The sequence below is a fragment of the Bombina bombina genome, chromosome 4, assembly GCF_027579735.1.
Source record: "Bombina bombina isolate aBomBom1 chromosome 4, aBomBom1.pri, whole genome shotgun sequence".
Taxonomy (NCBI): Eukaryota; Metazoa; Chordata; class Amphibia; order Anura; family Bombinatoridae; genus Bombina; species Bombina bombina.
Window position 1 is genome coordinate 252,206,768 of NC_069502.1, and position 23,509 is coordinate 252,230,276.

The 23,509-nt window shown below is 39.7% G+C and overlaps 1 protein-coding gene across 2 annotated transcripts in view; it reads left to right on the forward strand.

The window, feature by feature from the left end:
• Positions 1-23,509, forward strand: part of THAP4 (THAP domain containing 4) — an 85,084-nt gene that overhangs the window by 40,830 nt on the left and 20,745 nt on the right. For both annotated transcript variants that reach the window (XM_053709886.1, XM_053709887.1), the window contains 2 exons: positions 432-591; positions 16,668-16,777. In XM_053709886.1, the coding sequence (XP_053565861.1) occupies positions 432-591; positions 16,668-16,777 (270 nt within the window). The remainder of the gene's footprint in view (positions 1-431; positions 592-16,667; positions 16,778-23,509) is intronic.

Here is a 23,509-nt window from a genome sequence, read left to right on the forward strand (position 1 = left end):
TAAAACAATGCATTTTGTGTATGTCCCAGTCATGCAGATTGTAAACCAGATTTAGTTGTTTTATAAAACCTTATAAATATTCTTTAATGGAAACCAATCTAGTTAAAGTGAAGGTAGGAAGCAGGATTGTGAAAAGAAAAAAAGTTTTTTTGTTCGTTTTTTTTTTTTATACAAAACGGCTGCTTTGTAAACTTTGATGAATGAAAGTGCCCCTGTGTTTAATAGTATTTAAAAAAAACGGGGTTTCATTCACCAAAGTTTACCTTCACTTTAATGTTTAAACAACTATTCTCTGCTTGCGTTATCTTACAGGATCATCTTTATTATTGTTTTAACTTAAGCCTATGAATTCATGACAATTTCACGTTACTTACCCCATGTGCCCTGCTGGAGATGTTAAATAAAACATACTGTGCTAATTTTCCTTACAGATTCTCCTCCTTTGCACCCTGCTGTTGTCCCTCTCTCTTGGATGTTGGGTACCTGGTTGTCTGAACCCACAGGCTCAGGGGAGTTTCCAACTATCGCACCATTTCGCTACATCGAGGAAGCATCTATAACACATGTAGGGCAGCCTATGCTGAATTTCATGTGAGTGATATGCGCATAATATCACCTCTGATAAAGAGCTCTATCAAGTAATATACAAGTATATTTCAAAGAAACTTGCTTTTTTGCTAAAAGTATTTTTTTTTATATGCATTGTTGATTACTGCTTAACAAATATGCCTAACATCTAAGAGCCAGCTCAAAAATCTAGGAGCCAGGTATGTTTTGGTGTCTGTGTGATATATATATATATATATATATATATATATATATATATATATATATATATATATATATATATAATATACACTATCCTTTTAAAGTATGAAATGCCTAGGATTTCAAGACAATTTTATTTGTGTATGTATATACAGTTGTATGCAAAAGTTTAGGCACCCCTGACAACTTTCATTTATAAATAATTGGGTGTTTGGATCAGCAGTTTCATTTTGATCTATCAAATAACTGAAGGGCACAGTAATATTTCAGTAATGAAATGAGGTTTATTGGATTAACAGAAAAGTTGCAATATGCATCAAAACGAAATTAGACAGGTGCATAAATTTGGGCACCCCAACAGAAATATGGCATCAATATTTAGTAGCGCCTCCTTTAGCAGAAGTAACAGCCTCTAGACGCTTCCTATAGCCTGTAATGAGTGTCTGGATGAAGGTATTTTGGACCATTCCTCCTTGAAAAACTTCTCCAGTTCAGTTAGGTTTGATGGTTGCCGAGCATGGACAGCCCACTTCAAACCGCCCCACAGATTTTCAATGATATTCAGCTCTGGGGACTTGGATGGCCATTCCAGAACATTGTACTTGTTCTTCTGCATAAATGCCAGAGTATATTTTGAGCAGTGTTTTGGGTCGTTGTCTTGTTGAAATATCCAGCCTTGGCGTAACTTCAACTTTGTGACTGATTCCTCAACATTATTCTCAAGTATCTGCTGATATTGAGTGGAATCCATGTGACCCTCAACTTTAACAAGATTTCCAGTACCGGCACTGGCCACACAGCCCCACAGCATGATGGAACATCCACCAAATTTCACTGTGGGTAGCAAGTGTTTAGAGTGGACAAAAGTAATTGACTGCGCCCTGATGAAAGTAACAAAGCTCACTATAAAGGGACTTCATAACAAAAAGTCCTAGAACTAAGTGAATTTACAGATCAAAAAATAGGGGCGCCAATATGCTAAAGGTTACTGGTCAAGGCTGATAAGCTGGTTTAATTTGTATAGGGAGTGCCTAAAATGGTAAATCAAGACTTAAAATAAAGAATAAGAGGTGAAACCAATAATGTGGAAAATGATGGCATCAAAATGTGGTTAAAACATTTAAAACAGAGTTTTTTTCATAACAGATCTGACCACACATAGGCAGATCAAGCTGACCAATCAGTAGAAAATTAAGAGCATGAGTGCATAAAAAATGAATACAATTGGAAATGTACTGAATAAAAAAAAACCTAACTACAAAGTGCATATATCAGTATACAATGGCGTCACAAGTATATAATATATAAAGTTGATTCTCTAATGATAATACCCGGGTATAAACAAATATGATGTGCTCTCATAGAGGATACCCCTCCTGGGGCAAATGAATGAAGCAAAAATAAAATGAGCAAAAAGTAAAAAAATAAAAATAGTCAATACTCGTGTACAAAAATAACCTAGTGTTCATATGACCAATATGGTGATGGAAATAAAGTCCTGGATAGTGTCCTTGATTTAAGTCCTTAGAGGTGTCCTAAGTGGTGCTGTACAAGCCTTAGAGATGTGGGATCGGTGAGCCTGAACGTGCTCTGCCTGTGAAGAATGAAATAAAAACATGCAAAAAAACTGCTACATAAGTAGTAGAATACAAGCCTCCTTATGTGCAAATCTATGCGTTTCAGCCCGTAAAAGGGCCTTTTTCAAGACATGTCTTGAGACAGGCCCTTTTACGGGTTGAAACGCGTAGATTTGCACATAAGGAGGCTTGTATTCTACCCTGGTGAGTAATTTTTCAGACTCACTTTATGTAGCAGTTTTTATTTCATTCTTCACAGGCAGAGCACGTTCAGGCTCACCGATCCCACGGTTCCACATCTCTAAGGCAGGTACAGCACCACTTAGGACACCTCTAAGGACTTCCTCTGACACTGCTTCCATTGCTGCTCTCACACACGGTGGGTTCCACTTTAGTCACAAACCTAGGCCAGGTGAGAGACATGGTGGCGGTGTTGGCATCTTACTCTCCCCCTCCTGCTCCTATCAGTTCCTATCCCCATTTCCATCTCTCTCCTTTTTCTTCCTTTGAAGTCCACTGCATTCGCCTGTTCTCCCCCCTCTCTCACAGAGTGGCAGTTATCTATCGCCCCTCTGGACCAACCTCCCAATTCCTTGACAACTTTGCTGCCTGGCTTCCTTACTTTCTCTCTACAAATACACCTGCTCTAATTTTAGGGGACTTCAACATCCCCATTGACAACCCATCTGCCCCAGCTGCCTCTAAACTTTTCTCACTCACTAACTCCTTCGGCCTCTCACAATCCACCCTATTCCCTACCCACCGTGATGGACACTATATTGATCTGGTATTCTGCTATCTCTGCTCTCTCTCTCTGATGTTGCCTCTCGACCATTTCCCATCTCAGACCACCATCTGCTCACCTTTAATCTTAATATACAGACTAAAACCTACCCCGCACTGCTGAACGTGCTTGGAGGAAATCCTGCTCTGAACCTGATTTCATGCACTATAAGTTAATTTTTCACTCTTACACCTCTGCCCTTCACCTTGCTAAGCAAACCTACTTCTCTTCTCTTATATCCACTCACTCCTCAAACCCTAAAAGACTCTTCTCCATTTTCAAATCTCTCCTCTACCCACCTGCACCTAACCCCCCCCCTCATCTGCATTCAGTGCTCAAGACCTGGCTGACTACTTTTTTCAATAAAACACCATCCGAAGAAACATCCCAACACAAGCCTGCAATCTCCCAACTTCACTCCCAGTCACCCCCTCTGCCGCTCTTTGTACCCTCCTCCCAACCACTGAGAGTGAAGTGGCTTCTCTATTGTCTTCCTCACACCTCACTACCTGCCCACTCGACCCTATTCCTTCACATCTAATACCTTCTCTGTCTCCCACCCTCACTCCGGCTCTTACTCATATATTCAACCTATCCCTTTCTACCGGCTCATTGCCTGCCTCCTTCAAACATGCAAATGTCACCCCCATCCTCAAAAAACCCTCCCTTGACCCTAACTCTCCTGCAAACTACCTCCCCATATCACTGCCCCCGCTAGCTTCAAAAATCCTTGAAAAACTAGCTTTTGATCGCCTAACCCACTTCCTGTCCAACTCATTGCTCGACCCCCTGCAATCTGGCTTCCATCCCCAACAGTCGACTAAGACTGTCCTCACCATGGTTACTAACTACCTCCTTTCTGCTAAAAACAAAGGCTACTACTCTATACTCATCTTACTTGACCTCTCTGCTGCCTTTGACACTGTTGACCATCCCCTTCTCCTACGGACTCTCAGCTCTCTTGGGCTTTGTGACACTGCCCTCTCCTGGATTAACTCTTATCTCTCTAATAGATCCTTCTCCATTTCTTTTGCTGGTGACTCCTCCTCTCCATTGCCTCTGTCTGTTGGAGTACCTCAAGGCTCTGTCCTGGGTCCTCTACTCTTCTCTATTTACACTTCTTCACTGGGTAAACTTATCAACAGCTATGGCTTCAACTACCACCTCTATGCTGATGGTACCCAGATCTACCTTTCCACCCCTGCACTCTCTCCTTCTGTCAGTTCTCACATCAGCGACTGCATATCTGGCATTACCTCCTGGATGGCCTCTCGCCACCTAAAAATAAATATGTCCAAAACAGAATTACTTCTAATCTCCCCAGTTTCTAATTTTTCCATCACTGTTGGCGGCACCACTATCTCCTCATCACCCCAAGTCCGCTGCCTCGGAGTCGTACTTGACTCAAATATGTCCTTCATTCCCCACATCCAATTGCTCTCTTCATCCTGCCACAACCACCTACGTAATATCTCCAAAATTCGTCCTTCTCATTTCGGACTCATTAACAAACTAACTTCACTTACCCAACAAGTTACCCTCATCTATCTCCTCACTAATATCATTCTCGCCTTTGCAGTACCCACCTTTTGTTTCCCATCCTCCCACCCATCTAGATTGTAAATTCCCACGGGAATAGGGCCCTCAATCCCCCCTGTATTTGTCTGTAAAATTGTGTCTCTTTTTGTATTGTTTCTCCGTTTGTACTTTTATCCTTGTACCCATGGGCAGCGCTGCGTAATCTGTTGGCGCTTTATAAATAAAGAATAATAATTTATTTTTGCTAATTTTTGCTTCATTTTTGCTCTATTTGCCCCACGAGGGGTATCCTCTATGAGAGCACATCATATTTGTTTAGACCCGGCTATTATCATTAGAGAATCAGCTTTTATATATTATATATTTGTGACATCATCCTTTGCCATTGTATACTGATATATGCACTTTGTAGTTAGGTGTTTATTCAGTACATTTCCACTTGTATTCATTTCTTATGCACTCATGCTCTTAATTTTCTACTGATTGGTCAGATCTGTTATGAAAAAACTCTGTTTTAAATGTTTTAACCACATTTTGATGCCATCATTTTCCACATTATTGGTTTCACCTCTTATTCTTTATTTTAAGTCTTGATATACCATTTTAGCCTATTGGGTAACAAGTGTTTGTCTTGGAATGCTGTGTTCTTTTGCCGCCAAATAACTCAATCTTTGTTTTATCAGTCCACAGCCCCTTATTCCAAAATAAGGCTGGCTTGTCCAAATGTGCGTTTGCATACCTCATCACTCTCCCATATAGCTTCTCCTTGTGCAAAGTGCGCTGAATTGTTGAACGATGCACAGTGACACCATCTGCAGCAAGATGATGTTGTAGGTCTTTGGAGGTGGTCTGTAGGCTGTTTTTGACCGTTCTCACCATCCTTTGCCTCTCCGACATTTTACTTGGCCTGCCACTTCTGGCCTTAAAAAGAACTGTGCCTGTGGTCTTCAATTCCCTCACTATGTTCCACATGTTGGACACTGACAGCTTAAATCTCTGCAACAGCTTTCTCTTGTTAAGTGTATCCAGTCCACGGATCATCCATTACTTATGGGATATTAACTCCTCCCCAACAGGAAGTGCAAGAGGATTCACCCAGCAGAGCTGCTATATAGCTCCTCCCCTAACTGCCATTACCAGTCATTCTCTTGCACCCAACGAATAGATAGGATGTGTGAGAGGACTGTGGTGATTATACTTAGTTTCATACCTTCAATCAAAAGTTTGTTATTTTATAATAGCACCGGAGTGTGTTATTCCTTCTCTGGTAGAATTTGAAGAAGAATCTACCTGAGTTTTTCTATGATTTTAGCCGGAGTAGTTAAGATCATATTTCTGTTTCTCGGCCATCTGAGGAGAGGTAAACTTCAGATCAGGGGACAGCGGGCAGATTAATCTGCAAAGAGGTATGTAGCAGCTTATTATTTTCTGACAATGGAATTGATGAGAAAATTCTGCCATACCGATATAATGTAAACTCAGCCTTAAATGCAGTAGCAGCAACTGGTATCAGGCTGTCATGTATGTATATTTTACACTTCAGTATTCTGGGGAATGGCACTTCACTGGAATTATACTGTATACATAAAACTTTAGCCTAATTTGCAGGGACTAGCAACAGGCTTTTTAATAACACTCAATTTATTAATGTTAAACGTTTTTTGCTGGCATGTAAAATCGTTTAATTTTCTGAGGTACTGGGTGAAAAAATGTTTTGGGCACTATTTTTTTCCACTTGGCAGTCGTTTTATTTAATTTATGACAGTTTACTGATCTCTCTCACTGTTATGTGTGAGGGGGAGGGACCTTTTTTGGTGCTTTTGCTACGCATCAAAAAATTCAGTCAGAAGTTTGTCTTCCCTGCATGATCCGGTTCATCTCTACAGAACTCAGGGGTCTTCAAAACTTGTTTTGAGGGAGGTAATCACTCACAGCAGAGCTGTGAGATTGTAGTTGACTGATATAAAAAAACAAAAAACGTTTATTTCTGTATTTTTTTTTTTTTTTTTTTTTTTTTTTCTGCTATCAGGGTTAGTTATCCTTTGCTAATGGGAGCAATCCTTTGCTAAAATTGTGTTTTTTTACAAAGATTTGATGCTATAACTTTTCAGTTTATTAATTTTCAACTGTCATAACTTTTTCTGTGCTTCTTATAGGCACAGTACGTTTTCATATTATAGTAAATTACTTGAAAAGTATTTCCAAGTTGCTAGTTTATTTGCTAGTGTGTTAAACATGTCTGATTCAGAGGAAGATATCTGTGCTATATGTGCTAAAGCCAAAGTGGAGCCCAATAGAAATTTATGTACTAACTGTATTGATGCTACTTTAAATAAAAGTCAATCTGTACAAATTGAACATATTTCACCAAACAACGAGGGGAGAGTTATGCCGACTAACTCGCCTCACGTGTCAGTACCTGCATCTCCCGCTCGGGAGGTGCGTGATATTGTAGCGCCGAGTACATCTGGGCGGCCATTACAAATCACATTACAGGATATGGCTACTGTTATGACTGAAGTTTTGGCTAAATTACCAGAACTAAGAGGTAAGCGTGATCACTCTGGGGTGAGAACAGAGTACGCTGATAATATTAGGGCCATGTCAGACACTGCGTCACAATTTGCAGAACATGAGGACGGAGAGCTTCATTCTGCGGGTGACGGTTCTGATCCAAACAAACTGGATTCAGATATTTCAAATTTTAAATTTAAGCTGGAAAACCTCCGTGTATTACTAGGGGAGGTGTTAGCGGCTCTGAATGATTGTAACACAGTTGCAATACCAGAGAAAATGTGTAGGTTGGATAAATATTTTGCGGTACCCGGCGAGTACTGACGTTTTTCCTATACCTAAGAGACTTACTGAAATTGTTACTAAGGAGTGGGATAGACCCGGTGTGCCGTTCTCACCCCCTCCGATATTTAGAAAGATGTTTGCAATAGACGCCACCACACGGGACTTATGGCAAACGGTCCCTAAGGTGGAGGGAGCAGTTTCTACTTTAGCTAAGCGTACCACTATCCCGGTGGAGGATAGCTGTGCCTTTTCAGATCCAATGGATAAAAAGTTAGAGCCAAACCTAAGGCTAGACAGTCTAATTTTCGTTCCTTTCGTAATTTCAAAGCAGGAGCAGCATCAACTTCCTCTGCACCAAAACAGGAAGGAGCTGTTGCTCGCTACAGACAAGGCTGGAGACCTAACCAGTCCTGGAACAAGGGCAAGCAGGCCAGGAAACCTGCTGCTGCCCCTAAGACAGCATGAATCGAGGGCCCCCGATCCGGGAACGGATCTAGTGGGGGGCAGACTTTCTCTCTTCGCCCAGGCTTGGGCAAGAGATGTCCAGGATCCCTGGGCGTTAGAGATCATATCTCAGGGATACCTTCTAGACTTCAAATTCTCTCCCCCAAGAGGGAGATTTCATCTGTCAAGGTTGTCAACAAACCAAATAAAGAAAGAGGCGTTTCTACGCTGCGTACAAGATCTTTTATTAATGGGAGTGATCCATCCGGTTCCGCGGTCGGAACAAGGACAAGGGTTTTACTCAAATCTGTTTGTGGTTCCCAAAAAAGAGGGAACTTTCAGGCCAATCTTGGATTTAAAGACCCTAAACAAATTCCTAAGAGTTCCATCGTTCAAAATGGAAACTATTCGGACAATTTTACCCATGATCCAAAAGGGTCAGTACATGACCACAGTGGATTTAAAGGATGCTTACCTTCACATACCGATTCACAAAGATCATTACCGGTATCTAAGGTTTGCCTTTCTAGACAGGCATTACCAGTTTGTAGCTCTTCCATTCGGATTGGCTACGGCTCCGAGAATCTTCACAAAGGTTCTGGATGCTCTTCTGGCGGTACTAAGACCGCGAGGAATTGCGGTAGCTCCGTACCTAGACGACATTCTGATACAAGCTTCAAGCTTTCAAACTGCCAAGTCTCATACAGAGTTAGTACTGGCATTTCTAAGGTCGCATGGATGGAAGGTGAACGAAAAGAAGAGTTCTCTCTTTCCACTCACAAGAGTTCCCTTCTTGGGGACTCTTATAGATTATGTAGAAATGAAGATTTACCTGACAGAAGACAGGTTAACAAAGCTTCAAAATGCATGCCGTGTCCTTCATTCCATTCAACACCCGTCAGTAGCTCAATGCATGGAGGTGATCGGCTTAATGGTAGCAGCAATGGACATAGTACCCTTTGCACGTCTACATCTCAGACCGCTGCAATTGTGCATGCTAAGTCAGTGGAATGGGGATTACTCAGACTTGTCCCCTACTCTGAATCTGGATCAAGAGACCAGAAATTGTCTTCTATGGTGGCTTTCTCGGCCACATCTGTCCAGGGGGATGCCATTCAGCAGGCCGGACTGGACAATTGTAACAACAGACGCCAGCCTACTAGGTTGGGGCGCTGTCTGGAATTCTCTGAAGGCTCAGGGACAATGGAATCAGGAGGAGAGTCTCCTACCAATAAACATTCTGGAATTGAGAGCAGTTCTCAATGCCCTTCTGGCTTGGCCCCAGTTAACAACTCGGGGGTTCATCAGGTTTCAGTCGGACAACATCACGACTGTAGCTTACATCAACCATCAGGGAGGGACAAGAAGCTCCCTAGCAATGATGGAAGTCTCAAAGATAATTCGCTGGGCAGAGTCTCACTCTTGCCACCTGTCAGCAATCCACATCCCGGGAGTGGAGAACTGGGAGGCGGATTTCTTAAGTCGTCAGACTTTTCATCCGGGGGAGTGGGAACTTCATCCGGAGGTCTTTGCCCAAATACTTCGACGTTGGGGCAAACCAGAGATAGATCTCATGGCGTCTCGACAGAACGCCAAGCTTCCTCGTTACGGGTCCAGATCCAGGGATCCGGGAGCGGTTCCGATAGATGCTTTGACAGCACCTTGGACCTTCGGGATGGCTTATGTGTTTCCACCCTTCCCGATGCTTCCTCGATTGATTGCCAGAATCAAACAGGAGAGAGCATCAGTGATTCTAATAACGCCTGCATGGCCACGCAGGACTTGGTATGCAGATCTAGTGGACATGTCATCCTGTCCACCTTGGTCGCTACCTCTGAAACAGGACCTTCTGATCCAGGGTCCCTTCAAACATCAATCTAATTTCTCTGAAGCTGACTGCTTGGAAATTGAACGCTTGATTTTATCAAAACGTGGTTTTTCTGAGTCAGTTATTGATACCTTAATACAGGCTAGGAAGCCTGTTACCAGAAAGATTTACCATAAGATATGGCGCAAATACTTATATTGGTGCGAATCCAAGAGTTACTCATGGAGTAAGGTTAGGATTCAGAGGATATTGTCTTTTCTACAAGAAGGTTTAGAAAAGGGTTTATCCGCTAGTTCCTTAAAGGGACAGATTTCAGCTCTGTCCATTCTTTTACACAAACGTCTGTCAGAAGTTCCGGACGTTCAAGCTTTTTGTCAGGCTTTAGCTAGGATCAAGCCTGTGTTTAAAACTGTTGCTCCACCATGGAGTTTGAACTTAGTTCTTAATGTTTTACAGGGGGTTCCGTTTGAACCCCTTCATTCCATTGATATCAAGTTGTTATCTTGGAAAGTTCTGTTTTTAATGGCGATTTCCTCGGCTCGAAGAGTCTCTGAGTTATCTGCCTTACATTGTGATTCTCCTTATCTGATTTTTCATTCAGACAAGGTAGTTCTGCGTACTAAACCTGGGTTCCTACCTAAGGTGGTCACTAACAGGAATATCAATCAAGAGATTGTGGTTACATCTTTGTGTCCTAATCCTTCTTCGAAAAAGGAACGTCTGCTACACAATCTAGATGTAGTCCGTGCCCTGAAATTTTATCTACAGGCAACTAAGGATTTTCGACAAACGTCTTCCCTGTTTGTCGTTTATTCTGGTCAGAGGAGAGGTCAAAAAGCTTCGGCTACCTCTCTCCTTTTGGCTTCGTAGCATAATACGGTTAGCCTATGAGACTGCTGGACAGCAGCCTCCTGAAAGAATTACAGCACATTCTACTAGAGCTGTGGCTTCCACTTGGGCCTTTAAGAATGAGGCTTCTATTGAACAGATTTGCAAGGCTGCAACTTGGTCTTCTCTTCATACTTTTTCCAAATTTTACAAATTTGACACTTTTGCTTCTTCGGAGGCTGTTTTTGGGAGAAAGGTTCTTCAGGCAGTGGTTCCTTCCGTATAAAGAGCCTGCCTGTCCCTCCTGTCATCCGTGTACTTTAGCTTTGGTATTGGTATCCCATAAGTAATGGATGATCCGTGGACTGGATACACTTAACAAGAGAAAACATAATTTATGCTTACCTGATAAATTTATTTCTCTTGTAGTGTATCCAGTCCACGGCCCGCCCTGTCACTTTAAGGCAGGTAATTTTTCCATTAAACTACAGTCGCCACTGTACCCTATGGTTTTCCTTTCTCTGCATGTTTTCGGTCGAATGACTGGTAATGGCAGTTAGGGGAGGAGCTATATAGCAGCTCTGCTGGGTGAATCCTCTTGCACTTCCTGTTGGGGAGGAGTTAATATCCCATAAGTAATGGATGATCCGTGGACTGGATACACTACAAGAGAAATAAATTTATCAGGTAAGCATAAATTATGTTTTTTGTAGCCTTCCCCTAAATCATGTTGAACAATCTTTTTCAGGTCATTTGATAGGTTTTTTTTTTTTTGTTTTTTTTGAGGCCCCCATGTTGCCACTCTTCAGAGGAGAGTCAAAGAGAACAACAACTTGCAATTGGCCACATTAAATACCTTTTCTCATGATTGGATGCACCTGTCTATGAAGTTCAAGGCTTAATGGGCTCACCAAACCAATTGTGTGTTCTAAATTAATCAGTGCTAGGTAGTTACAGGTATTCAAATCAACAAAATGACAAGGGTGCCCAAATGTATGCACCTGTCTGATTTCGTTTTGATGCATATTGCACATTTTCTGTTAATCCAATAAACCTCATTTCACTACTGAAATATTATCACACACACACACCTATATATACATACATACACACACATTATACACAAATAAAGTAAAAGGGACACAGAAGGCAGATTTCATGATTCTGACTGAGAAAATCTAAAGAAAGCTTTTCAGTTTGCTTCTGTTATCAAATGTATCTGTTTGCCTTGGTAACGTATATCCAAACCTAGCTCCTTTCTATGAGACAATGCCGAGGTAGCCCAATAAGCATGCACATTTCTTGGCTGCTATTTGTATAACAGTGCAGCAAACACTGCTGCCATATAGTGTTCAAAAAAGTAAGTTTTTATTTTTACTTTTTATTTTAATTGTAGATTCTATTTGAATCATGAAATATACAGTATAAATTTGTACTTCTGGGTCCCTTAAAGGAACATAAAAGTGCAAAAAGAAAATGCTCCAATATGTTATAAGCAAATAATAATGGAGTAATACAATTATCTAACTATGTGAGGCTTATGTGTTTACCTACCAATTACCAGCTAGCTCCCAGCCACGTACTGCAGGTCCCACCTAGTTATGTGCTTCATCACAGGATACCAAGAGAACACAGTACATTTGATACTAGATGTAAGCTGATGTTTGTATATGTATGTACTTTCATCTCCCTTTTAAGCAATGAATTATGAAACATTGCTATAAGAAATTAAAAAAAAAAAAAAACGTTTAAAGGGAAAAAAAAATCTTGACCACCACCCTTAAAGGGCCACTAAAACCAAAATCTTTCTTTCATGATTCAGATAGAGAATAGAAATTTAAACAACATTACAATCTACTTACATAATTTATTTTGCTTCATTTTTTAAATATCCTTATTTGAAGAAAAAGCAATGCACATGGTGAGCCAATCACATGATGCTTCTATGTGCAGCAACCAATCAGCAGCTAGTGAGCATATCTAGATATGCTTTTCATCAAAGAATATCAAGAGAATATTTTTTTTTAAATATAAGTAAATTAGAAAGATGTTTAAAATTGCATTCTCTTTCTAAATCATAAAATAAAAAATGTGGGTGGCATGTCCCTTTAAAATATATTTATATTATCACCCTATATTGTAGCCAGCTGTTAATTAGTTTGTATAATATGTAGCGTTGTCAGGTAGGGCAGAAAACTTAATTGTACAGCAAAAGCAAGCATAATAAGTCATGCATGTATATTATGCTGTTTTATTTTCATGACTAAAACTAATTTATGAGGATTACATTTTGCATTAAAGGGAAACAAGTCAAACTTAAACTTTCATGATTCAGATAGAACACGCAATTTTAAACAACTTTTCAATTTACTTCCATTAACAAAATGTGCACAGTCTTTTTTTTTTTTTTTTTATATATATATATATTTTTATACTTGGCATATGCAAGAATTCACATAATATACGTATATGTGATTGGTTGATGGCTGTCACATGATGCAGGAGTGAAAATAGACATAACTAACTCATTTGAAGCTCAGACTAAGTGCTATTGCATTTGTTGATTTTGCAAATCTACTGTATTTACTGGTCCTTTAAATGTCTTTTGTCTAATAATTAGCACTACAACCTGAAGCAAACGCACAATATATATCCCCTACAGGAAATTATAGATGTTTATTGCAGAAAAAATTGTCTTAATCTACTGAACACTTTCTTTAGCCTTCACAATACGCCCATCCCATGCATAGTTTAACTCCCTTATGAATTGCATCTATGGTTCTATGGAGAACATCTATTTGTTTGCTGGGGGGTTTTCAGTAAAATAGTGTTTTCATGCATAACTTCTGAGACTTACAGCTTCGCATTTCACAGTATAGCCTATTATCCCTGAACAATCAGATACAGAGTGAGTGGCAAGATTACATATAATAGTAAAATACAAGGTTGTGCTAAGTATTTATTAAAGGGGCAGCATACAATTTTCATTTAACTGCATGTAATAGACACTACTATAAAGAATAATATGCACAGATACTGATATAAAAATCTAGTGTAAAAACTTACTTAGAAACTCCCAATTTAACACTGTTAATGAGATAAGCATGGGACACCCACTGAAAGGGGCTGATAGCAGAACCCCCCCCCCCCCCTCCCTTGCATATGAAAAGACCCATTATACAAACAGAAGCAGTCTGTATACATCTAAATATTTGGGACTTGGTTAGCAGTCTGAAAATCAGCCCAATGTTATTTTTTAGTTGAACTATAAATTTTTACAAAAACCCACCCAGATGGTCTATATAAATGGATCATCTACAAAACATTTATGCAAAGGAAAATCTAGTGTATAATGTCCCTTTTAAAGGGACATGGAAGTCAATAGTGTGCTGGGGCTTTACATCTGCTTTAGCTTTTTTTTTTTTTTTTTTTTTTTTTTAACACTATATCAACATCACATGCACAAGTCCAGTTCATACACTTGGTAGCTGATTGGTGGTCATGATAACTGAAATGAATAAGGCAAAAGCAGTATTTTGTTATTGCTGCTGCACAGCATAGTACAGATGTTTTATGTATCTTTAAATCTACGTATGTATGGTTGGGTGTGTATGTATTTATGGGTGGTTGGGTGTATGTTTGTGTGTATGCATGTGTATGTATTTATGGGTGGTTGCATGTGTGTGTATGCATTTATGGGTGGTTGCAACTATGGGTGGTTGCATGTGTGTATATTTGCATGTATGGGTGGTTGCGTTTGTGCGCGCATGTATTTGTGCGCGCATGTACAGGGAGTGCAGAATTATTAGGCAAGTTGTATTTTTGAGGATTCATTTTATTATTGAACAACAACCATTTTCTCAATGAACCCAAAAAACTCATTAATATCAAAGCTGAATAGTTTTGGAAGTAGTTTTTAGTTTGTTTTTAGTTATAGCTATTTTAGGGGGATATCTGTGTGTGCAGGTGACTATTACTGTGCATAATTATTAGGCAACTTAACAAAAAACAAATATATACCCATTTCAATTATTTTATTTTTACCAGTGAAACCAATATAACATCTCAACATTCACAAATATACATTTCTGACATTCAAAATAAAAACAAATCAGTGACCAATATAGCCACCTTTCTTTGCAAGGACACTCAAATGCCTGCCATCCATGGATTCTGTCAGTGTTTTGATCTGTTCACCATCAACATTGCGTGCAGCAGCAACCACAGCCTCCCAGACACTGTTCAGAGATGTGTACTGTTTTCCCTCCTTGTAAATCTCACATTTGATGATGGACCACAGGTTCTCAATGGGGTTCAGATCAGGTGAACAAGGAGGCCATGTCATTAGATTTTCTTCTTTTATACCCTTTCTTGCCAGCCACGCTGTGGAGTACTTGGACGCGTGTGATGGAGCATTGTCCTGCATGAAAATCATGTTTTTCTTGAAGGATGCAGACTTCTTCCTGTACCACTGCTTGAAGAAGGTGTCTTCCAGAAACTGGCAGTAGGACTGGGAGTTGAGCTTGACTCCATCCTCAACTTGAAAAGGCCCCACAAGCTCATCTTTGATGATACCAGCCCAAACCAGTACTCCACCTCCACCTTGCTGGCGTCTGAGTCGGACTGGAGCTCTCTGCCCTTTACCAGTCCAGCCACGGGCCCATCCACCTGGCCCATCAAGACTCACTCTCATTTCATCAGTCCATAAAACCTTAGAAAAATCAGTCTTGAGATATTTCTTGGCCCAGTCTTGACGTTTCAGCTTGTGTGTCTTGTTCAGTGGTGGTCGTCTTTCAGCCTTTCTTACCTTGGCCATGTCTCTGAGTATTGCACACCTTGTGCTTTTGGGCACTCCAGTGATGTTGCAGCTCTGAAATATGGCCAAACTGGTGGCAGGTGGCATCTTGGCAGCTGCACTTTTGACTTTTCTCAGTTCATGGGCAGTTATTTTGCGCCTTGGTTTTTCCACACGCTTCTTGCGACCCTGTTGACTATTTTGAATGAAACGCTTGATTGTTCGATGATCATGCTTCAGAAGCTTTGCAATTTTAAGAGTGCTGCATCCCTCTGCAAGATATCTCACTATTTTTGACTTTTCTGAGCCTGTCAAGTCCTTCTTTTGACCCATTTTGCCAAAGGAAAGGAAGTTGCCTAATAATTATGCACACCTGATATAGGGTGTTGTCATTAGACCACACCCCTTCTCATTACAGAGATGCACATCACCTAATATGCTTAATTGGTAGTAGGCTTTCGAGCCTATACAGCTTGGAGTAAGACAACATGCATAAAGAGGATGATGTGGTCAAAATACTCATTTGCCTAATAATTCTGCACTCCCTGTATTTGTGCGCGCATGTATTTATGGGTGGTTGCATGCGTGTGTATGCTTTTATGGGTGTGTGTGTATTTATGGGTGGTTGCATGTATTTGTGTGTGGTTGCATTTATGTGTGGTTGCTTGTGTGTATGCATTTGTGGGTGGTTGCATGCATGTGTGTGTCTGTATATTTATGGGTGGTTGCATGCATGTGTATGTATTTATGGGTGGTTGCATGTATTTGTATGCATGTGTGTGTATGCATGTGTATGTATTTATGGGTGGTTGCATGTATTTGTGTGTGTATGTGGGCGTATTCTGAGACCATAAACATTTGTGTTAAAAAAAAAAAAAAGGCCATATGCCACAACAAGAATAAAGACAATTATTTTTTTGACAGTCAGGAACACACCCCTTGTAAGGCCCCTGTCAATCTTATTTGCCTTACAGAGGTGCACACATGACTCTCCAGCAGTTACTGTGCATGTGTGGGGGTGTAAGACCCAGCACTGAGCTTACCTCTGTGTGCATGCATGTTTAACCAGCAGTGTTTACTAATGAAGGCCTGCCAGAGTATAAATATGCAAAAACAGTGTTTTTTAAACAATACATATGCTGTTTGCTTTTGCTGTGACGTGTGTAATTTAATTTATGTTGAAAAAAATGAAAAATAGTTAAGTCCTGTGTGGCCTTTCCGGTTACCTGTTGACAAAATGTATGTATAGGGTAATTGGCACTGGAGTTGCAGTATGCTTTGTGATTTTCATGTCTTTATGTGCAGGTTCTGTGCCTCTAACCCTGAGACAGGAAAACCGTTACACAGAGAGTGTGGATTCATCAGAGTCAAACCTGGCAGCAACCATGTGGCATTTATCAGTGCTCAAAATACAGGTAAAATGGTATTAAAGGGACAGTCTAGTATAAATTAAACTTTCATTATTCAGATAGGACATGTAATTTTAATCAACTTTCCAATTTACTTTTATCATAAAATTAGCTTTTTTCGCTTAGTATTCTTAGTTTAAACTAAACCTAGGCAGACTCATATGCTAATTTCTAAACCCTTGAGGGTTGCCTCTTATCACAGGCTTTTTAAATTCCTTTTCAACACAGAGACAAAGTACACGTGGGCCATATAGATTACTGTGTAGAGGCACAGGGAGTTACTTAAAGGGACAGTCAAGTATAAATTAAACTTTCATTATTCAGATAGGACATGTAATTTTAATCAACTTTCCAATTTACTTTTATCATAAAATTAGCTTTCTTTCATGTAATTAGCAAGAGTCCATGAGCTAGTGACGTATGGGATATACATTCCTACCAGGAGGGGCAAAGTTTCCCAAACCTTAAAATGCCTATAAATACACCCCTCACCACACCCACAATTCAGTTTTACAAACTTTGCCTCCTATGGAGGTGGTGAAGTAAGTTTGTGCTAGATTCTACGTTGATATGCGCTCCGCAGCAAGTTGGAGCCCGGTTTTCCTCTCAGCGTGCAGTGAATGTCAGAGGGATGTGAGGAGAGTATTGCCTATTTGAATGCAGTGATCTCCTTCTACGGGGTCTATTTCATAGGTTCTCTGTTATCGGTCGTAGAGATTCATCTCTTACCTCCCTTTTCAGATCGACGATATACTCTTATATATACCATTACCTCTGCTGATTCTCGTTTCAGTACTGGTTTGGCTTTCTACAAACATGTAGATGAGTGTCCTGGGGTAAGTAAATCTTATTTTCTGTGACACTCTAAGCTATGGTTGGGCACTTTGTTTATAAAGTTCTAAATATATGTATTCAAACATTTATTTGCCTTGACTCAGAATGTTCAACTTTCCTTATTTTTCAGACAGTCAGTTTCATATTTGGGATAATGCATTTGAATTAATCATTTTTTCTTACCTTCAAAAATTTGACTCTTTTTTTTCCTGTGGGCTGTTAGGCTCGCGGGGGCTGAAAATGCTTCATTTTATTGCGTCATTCTTGGCGCGGACTTTTTTGGCGCAAAAATTCTTTTCCGTTTCCGGCGTCATACGTGTCGCCGGAAGTTGCGTCATTTTTTGACGTTATTTTGCGCCAAAAATGTCGGCGTTCCGGATGTGGCGTCATTTTTGGCGCCAAAAGCATTTAGGCGCCAAATAATGTGGGCGTCTTATTTGGCGCTAAAAAATAAGGGCGTCGCTTTTGTCTCCACATTATTTAAGTCTTATTTTTTCATTGCTTCTGGTTGCTAGAAGCTTGTTTTTTGGCATTTTTTTCCCATTCCTGAAACTGTCATTTAAAGAATTTGATCAATTTTGCTTTATATGTTTTTTCTCTTACATATTGCAAGATGTCTCACGTTGCATCTGAGTCAGAAGATACTACAGGAAAATCGCTGTCCAGTGCTGGAGCTACCAAGCTAAGTGTATCTGCTATAATTTTTGGTATCTGTTTCTCCAGCTGTTGTTTGTATTGCATGTCATGACAAACTTATTAATGCAGATAAAATTTCCTTTAGTACTGTTACATTACCTGTTGCTGTTCCGTCAACATCTAATTTTCAGAGTGTTCCTGATAAACATAAGAGATTTTATTTTTTAAATCCATTAAGAAGGCTATGTCTGTTATTTCTCCTTCTAGTTTACATAAAAGTCTTTTAAAACTTCTCTTTTTTCAGATGAATTTTTAAATGAACATCATCATTCTGATACTGATAATGGTTCTTCTGGTTCAGAGGTTTCTGTCTCAGAGGTTGATGCTGATAAATCTTTGTATTTGTTCAAGATGGAATTTATTCGTTCTTTATTTAAAGAAGTATTAATTGCATTAGAAATAGAGGATTCTGGTCCTCTTGATACTAAATCTAAACGTTTAAATAAGGTTTTTAAATCTCCTGTAGTTATTCCAGAAGTGTTTATTCTCCCTGATGCTATTTCTGAAGTAATTTCCAGGGAATGGAATAATTTGGGTAATTCTTTTACTCCTTCTAAACGTTTAAGCAATTATATCCTGTGCCATCTGACAGATTAGAGTTTTTTTGGGACAAAATCCCTAAGGTTATGGGGCTGTCTCTACTCCTGCTAAATGTGCTACTATTCCTACGGTAGATAGTAATTCATTTTAAGGATCCTTTAGATAGGAAAATTGAATCCTTTCTAAGAAAAGCTTACTTATGTTCAGGTAATCTTCTTAGACCTGCTATATTTTTAGCGGATGTTGCTGCAGCTTCAACTTTTTGGTTAGAAGCTTTAGCGCAACAAGTAACAGATCATAATTTTATAGCATTATTATTATTCTATAACATGCTAATAATTTTATTGGTGATACCATCTTTTGATATCATTAGAGTTGATGTCAGGTATATGTCTCTAGCTATTTTAGCTAGAAAAGCTTTATGGATTAAACTTGGAATGCTGATATGTCTTCTAAGTCACTTTGCTTTCCTTTTCTTTCCAGGGTAATAAATTATTATTTCATCTGTTTCTGGAAGGAAGGGAACTTTTTTACCAAAGGATAAAAAATCTAAGGTAAATTTAGGTCTAATATTCATTTTTCGTTCCTTTCCTCACAATAAGGAACAAAAGCCTGATCCTTCATCCTCAGGAGCGGTATCAGTTTGGAAACTATTTCCAGTTTGGAATATATCCAAGCCTTATAGAAAACCTATAGCCAGCTCCTAAGTACCCATGAAGGTGCGGACCTTATTCCAGCTCAGCTGGTATGGGGCAGATTACGTTTTCTTCAAAGAAATTTTGATTAATTCCGTTCTCAATTTCTGGTTTTAGAACATTGTTTCAGAAAGGTACAGAATTGGCTTCAAGTTAAGGCCTCCTGCTAAGAGATTTTTTTCTTTCCCGTGTCCCAGTTAACACAGCAAAGGCTCAGCATTTCTGAAATGTGTTTCAGATCTAGAGTTGGCTGGAGTAATTATGCCAGTTCCAGTTCTGGAACAGGGGCTGGGGTTTTATTTTATCTCTTCATTGTACCAAAGAAGGTCAATTCCTTCAGACCAGTTCCGGATCTATCAATATTGAATCGTTATGTAAGGATTCCAACATTCAGTTTCTGTAGGACTGTCCTGCCTTTTGTTTAGCAAGGGCATTATATGTCTACAATAGATTTACAGGATGTGTATCTGCATATTCCGATTCATCCAGATCACTTTTAGTGTCTGAGATTCTCTTTTTAGACAAGCATTACCAGTTTTGTGGCTCTAGCCTCAGTTCCAAGAATTTTTTTCAAAGGTTCTCGGTGCCCTTCTTTCTGTAATCAGATAACAGGGTTTTGGTATTTCCTTATTGGACGATATCTGGGTACTTGCTCAGTCTTCTCATTTTCGAAGAATCTCATACGAATCGACTTGTGTTGTTTCTTCAAGTTCATGGTTGGAGGATCAATTTACCAATCAGTTCATTGATTCCTCAGACAAGGGTAACCTTTTTAGGTTTCTAGAATAGATTCAGTGTCTATGACTCTGTCCTTGTCAGACAAGAGAAGTTTAACATTGATTTCAGCTTGTCAAAACCTTCAGTCACAATCATTCCCTTTGGTAGCCTTATGCATGGAAATTTTAGGTCTTAGGACTGCCGCATCAGATGCGATCTCCTTTGCTCGTTTTCACATGCGACCTCTTCAGCTCTGTATGCTGAACCAATGGTGCAGGGATTACTCAAAGATATCTCACTTAATATCTTTAAACCGATTATACGACACTCTCTGACATGGTGGACAGATCACCATCGTTTAGTTCAGGGGGCTTCTTTGTTCTTCCGACCTGGACTATAATCTCAACAGATGCAAGTCTTACAGGTTGGGGAGCTGTGTGGGGGTATCTGACAGCACAAGGGGTTTGGGGAATCTCAGGAGGTGAGATTTCCGATCAATATTTTGGAACTCCGTGCAATTTCAGAGCTCTTCAGTCTTGGCCTCTTCTGAAGAGAGAGTTGTTCATTTGTTTTCAGATAGACAATGTCACAACTGTGGCATACATCAATCATCAAGGAGGGACTCGCAGTCCTCTGGCTATGAAAGAAGTATCTCGAATTTTGGTTTGGGCGGAATCCAGCTCCTGTCTAATCTCTGCGGTTCATATCCCAGGTATGGACAATTGGAAAGCGGATTATCTCAGTCGCCAAACGTTGCACCTGGGCGAATGGTCTTCACCCAGAGGTATTTCCTCAGATTGTTCAAATGTGGGAACTTCCAGAAATAGATCTGATGGCTTCTCATCTAAACAAGAAACTTCCCTGGTATCTGTCCGGATCCAGGGATCCTCGGGCGGAGGCAGTGGATGCATTATCTCTTCCTTACAAGTGTCATCCTGCCTATATCTTTCCGCCTCTAGTTCTTCTTCCAAGGGTATTCTCCAATATTCTAGGAATGCTCGTTTGTCCTGCTGGTAGCTCCAGCATGGCCTCACAGGTTTTGGTATGCGGATCTTGTCCGGATGGCCTCTTGCCAGCTGTGGACTCTTCCGTTAAGACCAGTCTTTCTGTCTCAAGGTTCTTTTTTCCATCAGGATCTCAAAACCTTAATTTTAAGGTGGGGAGTTTGAACGCTTGATTCTTGGTCAAAGAGGTTTTCTCTGACTCTGTGATTGATACTATGTGACAGGCTCGTAAATCTGTATCTAGAGAGATATATTATAGAGTCTGGAAGACTTATATTTCTTCAGGATGGTTTAGATAAAGGTTTGTCCGCAAGTTTCTTGAAAGACAAATCTCTGCTCTTTCTGTTCTTTTTCACAGAAGGATTACTAATCTTCCTGATATTCATTGTTTTGTACAAGCTTTGGTTCGTATAAAACCTGTCATTAAGTCAATTTCTCCTCCTTGGAGTTTGAATTTGGTTCTGGGGGCTCTTCAAGCTCCTCCTTTTGAACCCATGCATTCTTTGGTCATTATATTACTTTCTTGGAAAGTTTTTTGTTTCTTTTGGCCATCTCTTCTGCCAGAAGAGTCTCTGAATTATCTACTCTTTTTTGAGAGTCTCCTTTTCTGATTTTGCATCAGGAAAAGGCGGTGCTGCGAACTTCTTTTGAATTTTTTTACCTAAGGTTGTGAATTCTAACAACATTAGTAGAGAAATTGTGGTTCCTTCATTATGTCCTAATCCTATGAATTCTAAGGAGAAATCATTGCATTCTTTGGATGCTGTTAGAGCTTTGTAATATTATGTTGAAGCTATTAAGTCTTTCCGAAAGACTTCTAGTCTATTTGTCATCTTTTCCGGTTCTAGAAAAGACCAGAAAGCTTCTGCCATTTCTTTGGCATCTTGGTTGAAATCTTTATTTCATCATGCCTATGTTGAGTCGGGTAACACTCCGCCTCAAAGGATTACAGCTCATTCTACTAGGTTAGTTTCTACTTCCTGGGCGTTTAAGAATGAAGCTTCGGTTGATCAGATTTGCAAAACAGCAATTTGGTCCTCTTTGCATACTTTTACTAAATTCTACCATTTTGTTGTGTTTTCTTCTTCTGAAGCAGTTTTTGGTAGAAACGTACTTCAGGCAGTGGTTTCAGTTTGAATCTTCTGCTTATGTTTTTTCATTAAAAATTTTATTCTGGGTGTGGATTATTTTCAGCAGGAATTGGCTGTCTTTATTTTATCCCTCCCTCTCTAGTGACTCTTGTGTGGAAAGATCCACATCTTGGGTAATCATTATCCCATACGTCACTAGCTCATGGACTCTTGCTAATTACATGAAAGAAAACATAATTTATGTAAGAACTTACCTGATAAATTCATTTCTTTCATATTAGCAAGAGTCCATGAGGCCCGCCCTTTTTTCTGGTGGTTTTGATTTTTTTTGTATAAAGCACAATTATTCCAATTCCTTATTTTATATGCTTTCGCACTTTTTTCTTATCACCCCACTTCTTGGCTATTCGTTAAACTGAATTGTGGGTGTGGTGAGGGGTGTATTTATAGGCATTTTAAGGTTTGGGAAACTTTGCCCCTCCTGGTAGGAATGTATATCCCATAAGTCACTAGCTCATGGACTCTTGCTAATATGAAAGAAATGAATTTATCAGGTAAGTTCTTACATAAATTATGTTTTTCTCTTGTTAAGTGTATCCAGTCCACGGATCATCCATTACTTATGGGATATTAACTCCTCCCCAACAGGAAGTGCAAGAGGATTCACCCAGCAGAGCTGCTATATAGCTCCTCCCCTAACTGCCATTACCAGTCATTCTCTTGCACCCAACGAATAGATAGGATGTGTGAGAGGACTGTGTTGATTATACTTAGTTTCATACCTTCAATCAAAAGTTTGTTATTTTATAATAGCACCGGAGTGTGTTATTCCTTCTCTGGTAGAATTTGAAGAAGAATCTACCTGAGTTTTTCTATGATTTTAGCCGGAGTAGTTAAGATCATATTGCTGTTTCTCGGCCATCTGAGGAGAGGTAAACTTCAGATCAGGGGACAGCGGGCAGATTAATCTGCAAAGAGGTATGTAGCAGCTTATTATTTTCTGACAATGGAATTGATGAGAAAATTCTGCCATACCGATATAATGTAAACTCAGCCTTAAATGCAGTAGCAGCAACTGGTATCAGGCTGTCATGTATGTATATTTTACACTTCAGTATTCTGGGGAATGGCACTTTACTGGGATAATACTGTATGCATAAA